Below are 19,403 nucleotides of genomic sequence, written 5' to 3'. Positions count from 1 at the left end.
TCTGTAGCTTCAGTGACACATACTCATTAGCCTTTGCATGTCTCTTTGGAACCATACAAACTTCACAGAAAATTATGTTCTCAGAACAAGCACCATGGACACAATTGCCAACCCTCATTTTTTAAAAGGAATGTGCTTGAAATATTTTGGAGAAATAAAAATATCAAGGACAAGGTCAACCATGGATGGTTTGTGCTTATAAAATGCTAAGAATATAATATGCAGAAGATTGTCTTTATGTATGTTACGTGGTTGAACGTTAAAAACAAAAGATTTTTTCAGTCTTAAGGTTCATCCTTAAGACCTCCTTTCAGGGAGGTTATTCTCCCTCTGTACTCGGCACTGGTGAGACCGCACCTTGAGTACTGTGTTCAGTTCTGGGCCCCTCACCACAACAAGGATGTTGAGGCTCTGGAGCGTGTCCAGAGAAGAGCAACAAAGCTGGTGAGGGGGCTGGAGAACAAGTCTTATGAGGAGCGGCTGAGAGAGCTGGGGTTGTTTAGGCTAGAGAAGAGGAGGCTGAGGGGAGACCTTATTGCTCTCTACAACTACCTGAAAGGAGGTTGTGGAGAGGAGGGAGCTGCTCTCTTCTCCCAAGTGTCAGGGGACAGGACAAGGGGGAATGGCCTTAAGCTCAATCAGGGGAGGTTCAGGCTGGACATCAGGAAAAAAAATTTCACAGAAAGGGTCATTGGGAACTGGAACAGGCTGCCCAGGGAGGGGGTTGAGGCACCTTCCCTGGAGGTGTTTAAGGGACAGGTGGACAAGGTGCTGAGGGGCATGGTTTAGGGAGTGTTAGGAATGGTTGGACTCAATGACCCAGTGGGTTCCTTCCAACCTAGTCATTCTATGATTCTATGATTATCTACAGCTAAAATTACAGAAGATTAAAAACAGGTTTGAGAAATTTTGATAACCTGTAGAAAAGAGGCTTCTTGATCTTTGCTAGTTTACATTTGGGGAACAAGTGCTGAAAACAGGTTGTTAAGTGCTGTTTAAATTGCTCAAGTAAGAGTTTAAATGCTTTCAGCATATTTTCCTATGGTAATTTTCTCACAAAGAGCAGTGTTATGATCCAAAGTAAACCAGAACTCCTCATGTTGCAGTCCTGTATCCAACATTATCTTCTTATGCTGTTTGAGATCAGCCCTTCAGTTCACACCTGAAAAGTCCCTCAGGACCATTGATTAGGAGGACTGTGTATTCAGCAGCTAAAATTCTTAAAAGAAGAGGAGCCATTACACCTGCTGGTCCTTGATGAGACAAATGAAAATATGTGTATGCATATTTAATATTTAGGTGTAAGTCAAACTCCTCTAAGGATACCAGATGTAGTTCAGTTCTCTGGTTGCTCTGCCACTAAACTGGGTGGAGCTTTAGAGAACAACAATGAAAAGAGTATGAAGCCAGTTCTATCCACTAATGGACTTTCGATCATGCAATAACTCCTCTTGCAGGAAATCACTTAATGGCATGTTTTCTCACTTATTAGCTTCCCCAGACAATACTTACACAGAATTGTGTTAACAAAATGAAGACACAGACAGATTATTAGACACTGATTCTTCTTTTTAGTCTCATTTTCTAACTCCCATCCTGCACAGTAGCTGTACAAATCTCTCTTCACTGTACCAAATAAATGTTCCGTGAATGTAATGTTCTTCACAGTAGAAGAAGCACAAGCAGCCCAGGCTAAACAGGAAAATCTACAAATAACACAATACAGCTTGCAAACAGATATCAACATAGACAGAATTGTACCCCTTCCTTTACGAGATCACAATTAGGCGGAGGCTCTGGCTGCTTCTGTAGAGGAGATATTCCATGCCCTGGCAGCCACAAGAGTTGGCTTTGGGTAATTTCCTAAATGCAGAGTTTATGCAGAGGTTTATCTGCAGAGTGTTTCTAGTCCATGGTCTGTCTAGAGCTCTGTGAAAAAAAAGGCTCTCTTTTCTGCTCCAGAATACCTATAGCAGGGCTGAAAAAGACCTCATATCCTTTGGGGAGATGGGGGATGATCAGCAGCTGTTTGAATAAAAAAGGATCATGTTCTTGAATCTTGATTACAGACAAACTGTCTTTTGCACAAAGCTTGATTTATGAAACAGGAGCCTAGATACAATAAGGGATTAAATCAGATATTGGTGTAAACTGATACAACATCAAGATTTCTGTAATGGAAAACTACATGTTTGATCCCATCAGCAGGCCTTTTTGGGTAGAGGAAACACAACTTTGGTCACAGTTTGAAACATTTACAGTGCAAATGGAATTGATTTGGCTGATTATGTGTTTCCTGGAGATTTCTCCATGTCACTGAACAGAGCCAGTTATTACCATAGTTTAAATCTGATTATTATCAGTTTCATTTTTTCTGTGCACAGAAACTGAACTACATAGTAACACTCCTACCTTCTCACAAGGACCACTGTAAAATGATTTTCATTTTGTGTTTCTGTTGCGGAAAGTGTCACTATTTTGTCTCTTTTTTACAGAAATGAGACATGGATTTTTCTTTCTGTTTGGAAAATGTGGTATTTTTATGCATTAACTGAGATATAGCTTCTGAAAAACTAAGGCTATCTGCATTAACATACAGGAGTGTTCCTCAAGCTAGGAGAATCATAGCAGGCAAAACAATATAAACTCGAAAGAGGCACCTGATCTGTATTGAACAAAAAAAAAATATCCTTATATTCCTGTCCCAGAGAGAGTCTGGATAGAGGAAACTGAAGTTACAACGGAAGAAGAGATGTGAAATTAAACTGAGCTTTCCACAGCTCATGGTTCTCTCTTATAGAGATAAAGTAAGGAAAGTAAATTCCAGGGGAAAGGAACGATAAAATTACAACAATAAAAAATAAAAGATGATCTGAAAAACTGTGCCCCAAAACAATTTAACAACACATGGTTTGGGGCACAGTACAGATATAATTATTTGTTTTGGTTTGGTGTAATTATTTGGTCATGGTTTAGTGGTGAACTTCGAAGTGTTTGCATTAGGATTGGACTTGATGATCTTAAAGTTCTTTTCCAACCTAGACGGTCCTGGGATTCTGTGACTTTTTTTTTTTTCCCAATGGAATATTTATGCACTTGTGGATAACCTTGTTCCACTACTAAAAAGACCCGGGAATTAGATCACTAGTAACTGATGATTGCTTTTGAAAACAGCATCATGTTTAAGATGATCGAGACAAGGAGAATTCTAACTCAAAGCCATTTCAAAGCGGTGATGTTTTCAGCATCATTTTCTGTCTCAAAAATGAGCATGTGTGGTGGATTTCCATGTGCTATGTTGTAGTCTTCTCATTTCATTTGCAGTGCTCCAGCTGCAAAAAAGTCGGAGAAGGAACTGAGTCCTCACAGTGAATGGAGCCGAACTTGGCTTCCTCGAGCACCTGGTACCCATCTAGGCAGGGGAAGTGTGCATAGCAGCTCTGGGTACTCATTAGCAAAGGTCCTGGGTGGTGACGTGCTGCAGGACCTCCTTTCCCAGAACAGCTGTACGTAGGGGCATTGGCTAGCACCCAAGCCAAACAGGGACCCCAGAGCATCTGAGCCAAACAGGGACCCCAGCCTGTGACGCTACGGCCAGGATCCCCATTGCTAAAGTTTTGTAGAACTGGCACAACCCAGCATTTTTTTCCAGTTCCTTCCAGGTACAGAAATGTGTTTGTATTGAGTTTGTGTAGCACCAAGTGTTTAGTAGGTGGGGGTTACAAGGCTGGCTTCTGTAGGAAGTTGCTAGAAGGTTTCCCTTTGTCTGATAGCACCTATGACAGCCAGCTACAAAACTAACTTGCTGCTGGCCAAGGCCAAGCCCATCAGCAACAGTGGTAGTGACTCTGTGATAACATTTAAGGGTGAAAAAATACAGGAGCTGCAGTAGGAGAGAGGAGTGACAATATGTGACAGAAACAACACTGTACACACCAAGGTCAGTGAAGAAAGAAGGGAAAGGGATGCTCCAGGTGCCAGAGCAGAGATTAACCTGCAGTCCATGTTGAGGCACGCTATCCACACTGCAGCCTGTGGAGGACCCAACACCAGAGCAGGCAGATGCCTGAAGGGGGCTGTGACCTCATGGGAAGCCTCCACTGGAGCAGTCTTCAAGCAGGGCCTGCAGTCCCATGGAAAGCACTGGAGCAAGTCTGCTGGTAGGACTTGCGACCCTGTGGGAGACTCACACCGAAGGAATGGAAGAGTATGAATCCTTCCCTTGAGAAGGAAGGAGTGGCAGAGACAATGTGTAATGAACTGATTGCAACTTCCATCACCCACTGCCCTGTGCAACTGCAGGGGGAGCAGGTAGAGAATTTGGGAGTAATGTTAAGCCTGGGAAGAAGGCAGGGATAGGGGAGAGGTGTTTTGAGGTTTAGTTTTTATATCTCATTATTCTACTCTGATTTGGTTAGTAATATGTTAAACCAATCTTCCCAAGTCGAGTCTGCTTAGCCTGTGATTGAGTGACCTCTCACTGTCCTTATCTCAACCCACAAGACTTCTGCTATGTTTTCTCTCCCCTGTCCAGCTGAGGAAGGAAGTGACACAGCAGCTTTGGTGGGTATCTGGCATCAACCCATCACAGTGCTCTTGTAGTATTTCAGATTGTTTCAACTTGGGAGTAAAGTTAGATTTTGAAATAAGGGGTACAAGGCTTCTGATTGCTTACAGCAGTTGGTTGTGATAACACACAGCTCGCTTAAGGCTTTTCATGAGCTAGAAACTCATCTTCCCTCCCACCTTTTTTTATCCTAAGCTAGTTTTCTGCAGGAGCAGAGATTCTTCTCATCATATGGCCAAAAAAAAAAAGCATGATGGCCTAAAGGGTGGAATGTGTTTAAAAGACTAGAAAATTGAGAAAGAAAAGAATCTGTCCTTTGGCAGCAACCCGGATTTATGCTGCATTTAAATGGTGAATGTAACCACAGTTCACCCATATTAAGTAAGGATTTAGTAAACTGCAGAAACAGACCTTCTATCTAAGTTTAGGTAATTCACTTTTCTCTGTGTCACCGATTCCATTCTGTACATTGGAAAGCAAAACTCTCTGAAGTCATTATGAGGATGTAAATACTAATGCCTATTAGGAAATCAAACACTGCAGTGAAGATCCTCATTGGAGATATATATTAAGTAAAACTATTACACATATATTGCTATCACACAAACAAAATTATTTGTCTCTCCAAAAGATGGAGATATAAATGAAAAAGTAAATTTAATACACAAGTTGTTTTAAGTCTTCAGTACAAAACTAAAGGTCATTGGTTACGTCTCTGAAAACTTAAAGAAAAAATCCATAATTTTGAGCAATTGTTTCAGAATTATAACAAAAGACATTCATGGTTTAGTTATCCTAAAGTCTTTAAAGAAACTGACACACTGCAAGGATTACATAATTAAGATAGTGGGCAAAAATTGAGCCAATTTTAATTATGAATATCCACATTCTTGAAAGGAAAATTTAAGAGAATTAGGTGTCAAAATCTCTGATCAGCCACAATTGATACATATCAATTCCTGTAATTTACCAATCCAAATATTCTGTAAAAATTCCCAGTAGTTTCATTCATGTTGAGTTGAGCAAGGTGTTAGATAAGTGGCATGATTACAGCATACTCAATCATCTTTGTAATGAGTTGCTATGAGAAATGGTCGACCAAGGACAGTGTCCATTTAAAAATTAACCTGTGCCACCAATGGGGTGCTGAACTCACTGGGTTCAGGATCAATTATCTAGTCCTTATAACCTGTTCCTAAAACGTGGTTAAAATCAAAGTCTGCAGAATTTAGGACTTTCAAGCAAATCTCACACTGTTCAATTTTTAGTGTCAAAGTTGTCAATATTAATTATAATATCTTAGAAGCCCAACATCCTAATAAATAGATGGAAAATTGGGTCATTCAATTATATGCTAAAATCAGACCCCTTGTAGTTCATCTAGCATGTGTTCATCTAGCATTTATTTATCCATCGACAGCTTGTTACAAAGACTATACTTCATTGCATGTTTCCTTTAATAAGATATTTTTCAGTGTTTTTTCAGAGCAACAGTTTAAGAATAGCTAATAAATTTATGATCTGGTTTCTGTTTTTTTAAGAGTTTCCAAAGAAATCTTGGTACACCTGTAGTCTAAGTGTGTAGATAAACTGAAGTCCCAGCATCTCGTTAGTTATATCATATTACTTTTGTTGTGTAAATAGCAAAAGACATAATTGGCTGATGTGCAGCTTGATTGAGCTTGGTCTTGCCAGAACAATGCTGGTAGGAGAGAATTTTTATATTACATAGGGCCAAAACACATTAAGAAGAGTTCAACAATTGGTATCCTGGAAATGGGTCCTTAACTCAACTTAATGTGATGCCATCACAAAACCTTCTTGGGTCAAACTTTTTGGAGTCAATATGGATACAACTCTGAGAATCCACTTAACTTTTTTCTTATTACTATGTCATAATGTTTGCATATTCTTAGCATTTCATTTTCGCAGGCACTGTACATGAAAACAAAAGCTAAAACCAAAAAAAAAAAAAAAAAAAAAAAAAAACACTTATCAGGACAAACCAAAAAGGCAAAGAAAAGACAACAGAGCTACAAGAAAAATGATGGAATTTTTATGATGCAATTCAGTCTGTTGAGTCCACAGATTCACAAGTGGAATATAAGTTGGTTCACTGTCTTATACAAACTGAAATTATCCCTCTGTTTCATGGACAATTTTTGGAATATGTTGTTAGACTAGTGATTCCTATAATATAAACACAAGTACAGTGGGAATAAAGACAAAGAAAATAAAAGTCTAGCGATCTGAATATAATACCAAATACCAGAAAAGAAAGTTTTGACCTGAAAAATCGACAGCTCACAATTTATATAGCCAGATTATAATTGGTTTATTTTGATTCTAAGAGCCATGTGTAGTCCCTCAGACTAGATTCTGGCCAAAGATCACATATATCAAATATAGATGTACTTCAACTATGCATCTTGGATACTTACTTCTGAATCTAGGACTGATTCAGGTAAGGACAGCTATTTCAGCTTCCTTTGGTAATTTGTAAGCCATGTGAGTGCTTCTGCAGTTACCAAGTTTGTATCAGCCTGTGATTTTAAATCTTACTATGTGAGACCTTACTGAGTCATAGAATAGCATTGTAGTTTAGAAAAATTTGCTGGAGATCACGAGCACTAAACTAGCTTTTGGGTTTGGATTTTTTTATTTCTGTCTGGCAACTTTTCTTCAAAACTTTCAGAGAAAGATGAAAACTTAACTTAAATTATTCTAAAAATAGCTATCTGTTTTGAAGTAACTAAACAGTCAAAAATATTTCAAAACAGAACTGTGCAGCAGCTACCTTCAGTCACCATGCTGCTGACTCCAAGGCTATCGTTGTCCAGCATGATGACAGAGAAGAATTTTTTAGGATTTTCTTCACTAATCAGACATGTCACTAAAATTTTGAGTCCAAATAGATATACATTTAGTTGTGGTTCTCTTTGTAGTGTTCAGAAATTACTTAGCAGAAAAACAGCTGTAAAACAAAACACGTACTTTTTGTTATTTTCCAAGTAAAGACTAGGATTTTTTTTTATTATTATTATTGAATGAGTTCCAAGTAAATAAGATTATCAGATATTGCAAATTAAGATAGGGACATACAGAGTGAACATGGATCCCAGCAAAGGACCACAAAGATGATGAAGGGATTGAGAACCTATTATATAGGGAGAGGCTGATACACCTGGGACTCCTCAGCAAGGACAAGAGAGGGCTCAGCAGAATCTAACAGGGAGAAGACGGAACTGGACTCTCAGTGGTGTCCAGTGAGATGGTAAGAGGCTATAAGCACAAACTGAAATGCAGCAAATTACCTTTAAATGTGAGGAAAAACATCTTTTTCACTGTAAGTGTGAATAAATACTGGAAAAAGAGAGTTTGTGGAGTCTCAATCCTTGGAAATATTCAAAACGTGACTGGACAATGTACTGGGCAACCTTCTGCAGTTGACCCTGCTTTGAATAGGGGCAATAGACTAGTCTTCAGGAGGCCCTTCCATCTGGAGAGACACTAGGCTCAATAACTCAAAACCTCAACAATTTTGTGACTTTGTGGTTATAATTCTATAAGAGATGTTCCCATGAGAAGCCTGCAAGTAATATTTACTTAGCACAAATATGCATTTTTTAACATAGATGTTAATGCATAGAATGCTTTAGCAGGTGTGTATATCAGAAATTTCTATTGATCTACCAGATTCTGGTTAAAACATCAAGAGAATTATTGCGAATACCTTCACTGTATTAGGTTTCTTTCAGCTCCCTGTACTTAACAGCCAGAAGTCTACTTGTGGAAGACTGACGAGAGAAAACATTTGGCATAAATCCACCATAAAATTTGAACTTGTATATTCATAAACAAATTGTTATGAATTTTATCTCTGATGGATGGTATAACCCAAAGAGCTTTAACAACAGCTCAAGCCTTTACCAATCTTCAATACTTTAATATAATTTTTCAAGTAACTTTAAAGTAAAACTAAGTATCTTATTTCCTCAAAGCAAATCTCCTACAGTCATGGCAAAGAAGAGACTCTTAAGATGTTTTCATTATTTTTAACTCATGCTAGATTTTCTAAGTAGCTGGAAAAAACTATACATACATTATATGACAAGGAAAGAAAGGCATTCTCTTGGCTCTGAGAATTCCTGAAAGATGTATCTATGCATAACTTCAAGTGTATACTTCAACATTCAGAAAAATGAAGTTCATCATTACAGAGTGGAATTCCTTGAAAAAAAAAAAAGTAGAAGACAAAGCTGATATGCTTGCCCTCAAGATTATATGCATTGATGATTTCCTTTAACTTATTTACAGCTAGTATTTCTCTTACATTCCCACAATTCTGTCATTCCAGCAGTTACAGAAAGACAGCATTGTTGGATAGGAACAAGATGAAATATTTATTTTAGTTTTAATTAGAATTATCTTTCATAGAAAATTTCTCTTTACGTCCATAAAATAATTAGTAAAATAAGACTTGTATAGATTTTGACAATGAGAATCTTGTTGACTTAAGTGGTCAGTGAACGAAGGCACAGTGCCTGGTGTTCAACTCAACAAATTCCATAATCATAGCTTTTCCAAGCTAAACCAATTGAAAGTTCTCTTCCACAAAGCTTGTTCTGCATATAACCATTCTTTTAATGTGTTAACCTTCCTTTTCTATTTTTAACAGAGCTGATTTCATTTTAAAACCTTTATAGAATCTGTGTGAACATGATATTCTATACTCCTATACCCCAACCATGTAGGGAAATTTCCAGTAAGATGGGTCAGTGTGATAGCTCTCTTGGGTTGGTTTTATTTTTTTTTTATTATTATTCTTTACTGTAACGATTAGGATTTCAGTTAATGAGCTAAAACAATGTATTACTAGACTGCTAGTCAATCAGATCACTATCACTTCAAACATCATTTAAGATGATCTGCTTTTTTTTATTTTTTATATAGCTCCATAATTCATGGTGCTACATAGAACAAATCAAAGACAGATTCCCTGCCCCCTAAGAGCTTACAGTCTAGGCAAGAACAAGAACAACAGGAGGATATAACACAGGCAGGGGACAGAGTGGGGAAGTAAATGAAAAGAAGGACAATTAGATTACAGTCACATAAAAAGCTAAAGTGTTTATCTTGTTGGATATAAACTGGGAAGATGAAGTGTGTGAGTAACTTTATTTTTAATTAGAACTACATTTTATAGGAAAGTCAGAAGAAAAAGATTTGAAAAAAATTTAAAAATGTCAGAGGTCCTTGTAAGAAGGCGGGAGCAAGATTGGAAGGGAACAGGACACCAACATGTTTGAAGTTGGATGGATATCAGGTAAGTCAAACTCAGTGACTCTTTTCCTACACGTTTGAAAAATATGATAAAGAGAACAATTGCTTCTGTACACCTAAACACAGGTTTGCATCTTATTTTACCTTTCGTATTGTATTAGTGAATATTGGGGATGTATTGGGCAAAATCTTGATTCCTCTGAATTAGGAGTTTTGATACTGCTTCCCACGTAGTCAGCATTTCAATCACTTTACTTTGTGTTGATGTAGTTGGAGACTAAGTGAAGTTGTATCTAAAATACTTCAAAAATGTTTCTAATATCCTTAATATAATAATAATGCAAAAATTATCTTATAGGATTATCGTTTACCTTTTTGTATGCTGTTATCTCTGTTCATGCCCTTTTCCCTGTAAACATTCTGATTTTGTAAAGTATCAAGGCATTTCTCCTACTTTTGTTTGAGTCTTTGGATTTTTGTGGGTTATTTTCTTTGTAAATTATGTCTTTTTCATTCTAAAATATTAAGTAGTTAGAGTAGTAGGGCTAAACAGTGTTATTTTGGTTTTTTGGAAGACTCTATGGATGAAACCAGCAAGGATTATTGCATGGAGCCTCAAATAATATAAATATGAAAGAAAATGTTCTTTCAAACCTGTACTAAATTCTTCAACTGAAAATTGAGATAGAAACTTCAGAAAGCTTTTCTCATGAAAAAACCTGCTGGATACTCCCTGGATATGTTTGTATTTGTGTTCGTGTAATAGGAGAACACTATGAAATGGCCTCCTGATGTTTATAATCATCCAAATCCTCACTTACTGTAAAGCACCACATATCTTCTAATTTCATCCAACTATTTGGCTCAGAATTTTCACTATCAGTCCTTCACAAATGACATTTATCAAAAAGCTATTTTTTTGTCATTTATTCTGTAATATTCACATAGTTATCTATCACTATATAGCCATGCGAAGGAATCCTGAGGAGTTAAACTATGTGTCTTGAGAATCCTTAAAAAAAATAAAATGGAACCATCCTGTTTGGTTTTTAATTCCAATTGTCATCCACCAGGTAACACAGCATCACTGAATTATAACTGCTTTAAAAGTTTTCTTAGAGTAATATTCAAGGTCAGTCAGAGAAGTGCCCATCATCCTGTCCTGGAAAATAAACAGAGTAATCGAGCTACTACATGAAACCACATAAAGCTGTTATGTACCGATTTGGAATCTTCATGGGCCAGATACTCACTTGATTTTAGCTGGTGTAGCTCCATTGATTTTAATGGTACTATAGAAGTCTATACTACATGATAATTTGGGATTTTGGGACTAGTCATTCTGAGACCTTTCAAAATGAGGAAATTTCCTTCAGGACTGAGGATTTCCTTCACAACAGAGAAGGGAAAATGAACCATTGAGTATTTTGGAGTACAAACCAACAAGTATTATTTTCTAATGCTTTAGGCCTCAACTCTTCATTAGTAATTTCTCCTTAAATGTCTTAATTCTCTGTGAAAAATACAAAAATAATTACTGATGATAGGAATCAGTGCATGATTTTTTTTTTAAAAAGGCATTATCCTACTATGAATCTGTGGTCTCATGCATTTCTAGTCTTGATCTTAAACACAGGTATCCATGTACTTTGCTTATTTCTCTTAATAATGGAAGGCTGAAATTCTCACTGAAATCTTAATTAAGCCACACTACTTAGGTGCTAAGATTTTTGTTCCTTGGGAGACTTTGATACAATAAAATATTTGGGATGTACTCTGCATTCATATTTACTTTGGATCACAAAAATCTTAGTGAAAATTAGTCATGCGTATCACAGTGAGAATGGAATCCTACTTATTTCAACAACCTTAATGGAGAAATGAAAGGTTTGTTTGAATATAATACAGCATTTTATTACATGATTTTACAAATTTTATTGTAAATCATCAATCAAATGTGATAGCCAATTTTTTCCCATTCAAAACCATAATAATTAGGATTTTTCGTTGTGTTTTATTACAGTTACTTTCTTCCCCTTTGTATTGTAAAGAATTAACTGAAAGTTAAATATGCATTATGTAAGTATACTTATTACCAGAATCTTTGCTGAAGGTGTCTTTATCTTGTATATACTTCCAGCAAAGATAGTCTGTTCTTTGTTATCACAGAAAAAGGATTGAAATTCTCACAAATAAAAGAAAGTTTGGTTTTTCAGTCCCTATTCACAATGGAAATGGCCAGCTCAGTCTCTATGAAGACTTACAAGAACTGGAGAGTAGACACAAACCTCCCCTTTTCCCCCAGATTGCATGATATGAATTCTACAATTTGAATAATGAATTTTATATTCCTGTGCTACAAAGTTAATGATAAGGTTAAAGTAAGCCCCAGTAAACAAATTATCTTGTTACTCACCAATAAGTGATGAACTATGATAATTTAATTTTTTTTTTTTTTTTAGATTAGTCAAATGATTTATTTTCTACATAAAAAATCATAATCTTTTCTGGTCGACATAGCATTCCTACATAACCCATCCTATACATGTTTTGCCAAGATACAAATAAATTTACAGTAGATGGAGGTGCAAGATTCAGTATAAGTAGGGCAGTAGTTTGAAATGTTATGTCCAGGAACTCACCACAGGCAGGACATATAAATTAACTTTGAAGAAGCTAAGAGCCAGATCCTGCAAAAACTTATGACAATGTGTGGTACTGGTTTCTCTCAGAAATACCCAGCAAATTCAATGGCCACAGATTCAGTGGCAAAAATCAGCAGGATAGGGCACTAAGCTGAGGTTAGGTACCAGTACTAACACAAAGTACTCTACGGATGTTGCTCAAATCACACAGCAAAAACAAAACAACTAAAACTGACATAATTTTAATGTTTGTGTTTTTTTAATTTTGTGCATTTGATTCAAACAGCAAACTGAGTGAACTTTAACTGTTATCACAATGTGGTCAAGAGGTCTGTGTCTTTTACCATTTACACACAATTGTTTATGACAGCATGTTATCAGCCTAGTGGAAACCAGGGGTGTAGTATGGTAAGCAGTGGTGGTAGTGCATCTAGTTTTTATATTATCTAACTTGAAAATATGTCTCTTCTAAGATTCCTTTTTCTTGATAAAAATAGTTTTCACCAAACGTTGGTGGTGCACACGCACTACCATTCATGCTTGGCATCACACCCCTGACAGAAACATATGTTCTTATTTTGTTGATAAAAAGTATTACAAAAATTTCCATACAAAAACTATTTTCATAGAAATCTTGCATTTCCACAAATAAACCTGAACATTTTTTTTTTTGAAAAAAAAAAAACTGCTCAAGAATTTTGTTCATTTAGTACTGTGACTGTATTGAAAAATGCAGTCCTCCTTAAAGTTCTCCACATTCACTTCTTTTAGGTGACCCATCCCGCTTCCAACATTAGTGAGAATTACACAGGCTCCATTGAGTTCAATTAGTAGCAGGAAGAAGGGGTTCAAAGCCCATTCAGGCTAAAATGCAAGCCCTCTATGTGTGAAATACACTGCTTCCCACCCCCCACCCCCTTTTCATAATTAAAGAAAAAAAGTAATTGCTTATATCTAAAAATTGTAAGATACATTCTTTGCACTAAGGGAACTGTCATTCATCTTAAAATTGGGTCAAAATTATGGATATTTCTGGGTTTTTTTAGCTCAGAGTTCCAGCCCAGGTAAATTTAAGTTACTGCTTTATTTTTATATTATTATTATTATTGTTTTTATTTACTCAGTTCAGTGACAAAGAAAGTCCAAAAAGCAGCTGAGCATCCTCATATTTATCCTTCTATTTATGGAATTCACATTTCTTCGCTTTAAGATTTCTTCCATCCAGGAAGCTCATATGGCCTGTCCAGATGGTAGGTTCAGTCTACCAGCAGTTACCAACTCTTCTATGCTTGGAAGTTCAGAAGAGCATATGGTTTCTTGTTCTACTACAGTTCCGAGATATTACTTTTACTAGACTCCTTCCATAGTTAGTATCATCTTGGACATTTATTCTCCATCTCCTGGCAACCGTTGAACTTCAAAAGGAACCTGTAATTTCTCACTGAGACTGCATTTGAAACCAGCCACAAAACTCACATGGAACATTCATTCATTCAGAATGGTGGAAACCCATGACGAAGAGTGTAACCCTGCATAACTTGATTGATCCATGATGCTTGTGATTCGAGTCTGGCCATTGCAACTGCTGAGATCACAGAGTCTCTAGTTCATAGACACAGCGGCATGAGGTAACTCATTTTATTTTGCACAGGTTGCATATTTCCACAGGAAACATTCTCGCAAGGTTGTTTGGAAAAAAGACGACAGTTTGTGCTATTTGGCTTCCCAGCTCTACGCCATGGTTTCTTTACCTGGCAACCTTCTGTCGTTAAATGTGTGCATGTTGATAACTTCTTCTGTTTTCACAATAACAGGGGCCTGTGGCTTGTGTTTTAGTCGACGCTGACACTTCAGAGACATTCTTAGCTCCTCTACCATGGCACTACAGAAGGACCTCTACAGAAGGAAATAAAGGAAAAAGAAGAAAAAAAAAAAAAGCTGTAAGAAATATCTAGCTGCAATTTCTAGGAGTAGATTCACTTTATTAGCACAGCCTTGTTAGTCCTGTAAGTTTGCTTTGTCTCAGCCTGGAGCTCATAACAAATCGCTGTCTTTTAAATATGCATCACATAATAATTAAAATGACTTATCAAGCTGTGATGGCTCAGTGAAAAAAATCACCTTGTCTCTACAATCATTTATCTGGCAGCTGCTGACTATGGATGCATACGATACCTAAAAATATTTCAAAAAGATGTTCTGTTAACATAGTTTAGCCTTACAGAATAGCATTTGAATGTAACATGTTTATTAAGTATTCATTAAAATCTCCTTGCCTATATTTCAAAATAATATATTTAATTTCTGTATGATTTTAATAGCTGTTCCTCAACAAAACAACAAGTTTACCTAAAGTAATATTTAAATACTGTTAAAATGTAGACCCAGTACTTGAATATCTGCAGGAGTGTGTCGAGAGACAGGCAACGGAGCTAGTGAAATGTCTAGAGCACAGGTCTTATGAGGAACAGCTGAGGGAACTGAGGCTGTTTAGTTTGCAGAAAAGGAGGCTGAGGGGAAATACTATCATTCCCTACAACAACTTAAAAGGAGGTTGTAGTGGGATGGGTGTTAGTAACAAGTGATAGGACAACAGGAAACGGCCTCCTGTTGTGCCAGGGGAGTTTTAGACTCCATATCAGGAGAAAATTTTTTCGCCAACAGGGTTGTTAAGCATTAGAATGAGCAGACCAGGGGAGTGGTTGAGTCATTACCCCTGGAGGTATTTAAAAGACATGTAGATGTAGTGATCTTAAGGGTCTTTTCCAACTCGAATAATTCTATGATTCCGTGATCTACTCCATTATTTTTAATATCTACTCTATCTAACCACTTCTTCCACTGCCTACTATCACTTCTGTAGTATATATTTGCAAAAGATATTCCATTTCATTGATCTTTGTGAAGAGTGTAGTGTCAGAAAAGGTTTATTAACATGTTTTTACCAAAGGCTAGATCCTCAAAGCCCTATTTCCATTTTACAGTGCAAGAAATTTGGAAAGTAAGATAAAAATCTCCCTTATTCCTTCAGTCTGTCTGAATTCTCAAGTGCTAGTAGTGTGCTGAGTAATTAGCTTCTCCCTAGTGTGAGAACTCAAATATGGAAGAAATATGGAAGTAAGGAAGAGGAGCCACAGTATTACAGTCTGTGAATTAGCCTCTTTTATCACATACTTAAATGTATTCCAGCTAATGTAGAAATGTATTAACTAAATAACACATCTGAGCGCCTGAGATGTTATGATAAGCCTTTGACAATTGCTCTCACCCAAAGCAAATTTGATGTATAATCTAGCCCTTTACATTTTGTTTTCTGAATAATTAATTCCCAGTTAATTGGGAAGATGAATCCCAAGAAGATGATCTTGAAAAAAAAAAAAAAGAAAAAAAATAAAAAAGAACAAAAAAAAAAAAAAACCCACAGAGCACCTGGAATTACTGTAAATATCTCTTGATATCTCTTGATTTTGTGTGATTAGTAGTAGATCTTGAGTCAATTTATTGTCTAATTTATCTCCCAAACCAAGAATTCTGCTTTATTTGCAGCTGTTATATCTCCATTATTATACAAACCTGGAGTTTGCTCATGAGATCCAGAAAATATTAAACACCTCACCCTACCTGGTGAGGAGTCTAAACTGAAACTATCTATCAAAACCTACATCAGTCTTCCAACCTCCAGTGCTGAAATCCCTTTGAGCAATAAGGTACTCAGTTTTCCACATTAAAATTTATAGGTTTGTCATTTGGCTATAGGCAATAGGAATTCTGCTAAACACATTGGATAAGTCCTGTATCCCATCACGTTTCACACTATTTCTCCATAAGTAAGTAATCAATTTCAATTGATTTCAAAACATGCTCTGAAAGGACTTAACAAATGAAGTTTCTCAAAAAAAAGTGACAGCTGTTAAAGAAGGTCATGTGGCAAACATTACAATAGCATCCTCTGCCAGACGAGATTTAAGCATCAGTGTCTCAGCAAATGGTTGCAACCTACAAGAACCAGATCATTTCAGTGGAAAACCACTTGTAGTTACCACCTACAGATCCTGTTCCACTTTGCATGGAAGCAGTTAACAAAAGCAGAGTGAGAGAAAGAGAGAGAACGAGAGTGTGGGCTATAAGGTAGATTAAAAATTATAGCACATAGTGGTAGAGGAAAGAGTGGTAATTCCTGGTTTAGTGACAATGTCAATATTTTTCTGTAAAAATCTCTTACTTGCAAAAGAGTGCAAACATGAGTTGTCACAGACGTGGGTTAGAACTGAACCTGAATCCTCCAACTCCCAAACAAATGCTGTCTTCCCTAATGCATCGCATGAATAAGGGAACAGGCAGGTGGAAAGGAAAGGGTAAGCTTACTCTGGCTGTGATAATCTTCCTGTCAAACATTATTTTCTCCTGCTGAGTTTGAAAGAAAAGATTGACACCAAGTCAACGTATGATAGAAAGGGGTTAGCCACCTACAGCTAAGAAGAGTTTAAGTTGTGAATCCATAGAAGAGAGGGGTGTATCTCTCTGGTAGAGAGTCAAGCACTAGACCTTCAGCAAAGGCCAAAGTTCAAGACAAAATTCATAATTTCTGACTGGCTGTGTAGACTGGCTTTTGCGATGGACACTCATTAACAATCCCTTTTAAAAATGTTCTGGTGCATTGGATTGACATCCAAGACAGAATTTATGGCTTTCATCGTGTGAATGAGATGGCTAACATTGTTAAATTAATGGTCTGAGCTGTAATATGTCATATCTTCATGCATAAGTTATCTTTGCTTATCATTGTGTAGCAAGCAAGAAACTGTACTTTTTCCTTATCCAGTGGTACTTTGAAAGAAAACATCCAATTCTCTTTCACTTTTTTTCAAGAAAGTGCTGTTACTTAATAACAGAATTGCAGTTATGATTATGAATCTGAAATTGCCCTGAAACCTCTTGAAAGGGCAAGATTTAATCTAATATTCCCTAATGGCTTACAGGCTGAATTGGTAATGCTTGCAGATCTTGGCATTTTCAGTGTATGGGGAACCTAGCACACAACCCAAGAATTTTGTGGGGAATCCATTAAGAAGTAAATGCTGCAACCCTCAACATTACACCACCTCCAGCTATTACATGGCTTTCACCTCTGCAATCAAAGACTGAGTGAAACATCTTGAGGAACAAAATACTTCTAAATTTTAAAATGGTGTATCAGCACTTAACACTTTCAAGGCTATCCCTTGTCTTTTTTTTCCTCAAGACCTCTAATGAGAGTGCCAAAATAGTGTGAATCCTTTTTAAGATTCCTCAGTCCACAAAAAACTTTTGTAAAGATCTGCAAACATTTACAAAACAGTATAATTTTTCACACACATTGTTTTAAAATAACAGATATCTGAAAACAATATTAGCTTACAGACCATACCATTGCTTTTGTAACTGAGTACTGAATAAGAGAAATATTAGATTTCTTTTTTTCCCCACACCCCCAGCAATATTTGTGTATTTTAAAAAAAGACAAATTCAAGGGTATGTAAAAGTTCGTAACCTGGATCTTATTCTTCTTTGGGTTCTATATGAGAAATACGAGCAATAGTTTTCCCATACACAGAAAAAACCATGTTCAAAAAAGATTTACAAAGGATTATTTTATAGTTGACCTTTTTTCTTAATAGAAATCTTCTTTTCTCATTTCAATTCCAATTTGTGTACATTGTCCATTTACTATACAGTTAAACTTTGTGTTCTTTCACTGTTAGGATACAACTTCAGGTTAGTTAGACATGAATAAACCAAGCTGCTCTTGAATACTTCTTTTTCTTACAGATAAATGACATTTTCAGATATGATTTTACGAAACATACTTCAATGTCTCTATTCTTAATTCAGTTAACCATTCAGATTGCTAGGCAAAAACAGTGAAATGTTTACAGAACTTATAGGCTACATTTCAAAACTCTTGTCCATCATGAAATTGAGCACTTTTAGTGTATATTACAAGACTCTGCTCAAATCAAAGAAAATAATCTTTTGCCCCCAACTCACCTTCCACACTGCAGGCATGTTATGAGATCATCATTTTTCACCAACCCTTATAAAACTGTAAGTTGTCTTCTTAAATGTTACCAGAAAGTAAATGCTGCCTCCAAGTCATCTTATATATAAGCAAAAAGTAGAAGAGTTGAAGCAAGACATACGGTTCTCTAAACAATAGTACAGTTAACTGCAACTGTTTTGTTGCAGGAAAACCATCGATAAAAAGATTAGAAAAAAGAGCTGCAATTCTCAATGGGGATTCCTTGTATACAATAGAATATTTTAATCAGAAGTGTATTTCTTTGCCTTTTAACATAGTAATTTTGAAAAAGCACATCTTGAGGAGACCGAAGTAACTAATACCTCTTACATTCTTTGCCACAGACGAGAGATCACAAGTCATGTAGAATCAAGATAATAATTTTGCAAAATATTACCAGTGTTTACAATCTATTTAGACAGCTTTTGCATGGCTTTACTGCCTGAGGAGGAAAAAAAACCCCAAACTTGTCTTTGCATGTACATATTAACATGAAAGCTAAACAATATTTTGACTGTTTTCATTATATTTCTCTATAGGAATGTAGAAAGTTCTACAAGACCTTTCTAGAAGACATATTAGCATTTTTTAGATACAGAATTACGAGACTATAACCACAGCTATTTCTTTAATAGCCTAAAAAGAGCATCAGGAAGAGAGGAATGGTGTGCCTGCACCTCTCTCAACAATCTTATTTAAGTGAAAAATGTTCGACATCTTTGAAATCTTACAATTTCCAGTAGTTTGCTGTTTTATATCTTTTCCATCTTTGATGCAGGTAATGTAAGGTTGGCTGCCAATATGCAATAAAAAACTTATAATATTTACTCAGAATTTTGCTACTTCCAGT

The 19,403-nt window shown here is 36.4% G+C and overlaps 1 protein-coding gene across 3 annotated transcripts in view; it reads right to left on the bottom strand.

Annotated features, from left to right (window-relative positions):
• Positions 1–9,369: 9,369 nt before the first annotated feature.
• The window catches only part of GRIK2 (glutamate ionotropic receptor kainate type subunit 2), a 398,712-nt gene continuing 388,678 nt past the window's right edge, over positions 9,370–19,403 (bottom strand). For 2 of the 3 annotated variants that reach the window (XM_054061969.1, XM_054061970.1), the window contains one exon: positions 14,242–14,391. In XM_054061969.1, the coding sequence (XP_053917944.1) occupies positions 14,378–14,391 (14 nt within the window). In that variant the 3' untranslated portion in view covers positions 14,242–14,377. Of the gene's footprint in view, positions 14,392–19,403 lie in introns of all 3 variants that reach the window. The other variant, XM_054061971.1, reaches the window with a different exon arrangement.

This window comes from Cuculus canorus, chromosome 3, assembly GCF_017976375.1.
Source record: "Cuculus canorus isolate bCucCan1 chromosome 3, bCucCan1.pri, whole genome shotgun sequence".
Classification (NCBI taxonomy): domain Eukaryota; kingdom Metazoa; phylum Chordata; class Aves; order Cuculiformes; family Cuculidae; genus Cuculus; species Cuculus canorus.
Note: the sequence above shows the minus strand (reverse complement) of the source record. Positions and strands in the feature narration are given on the sequence as shown.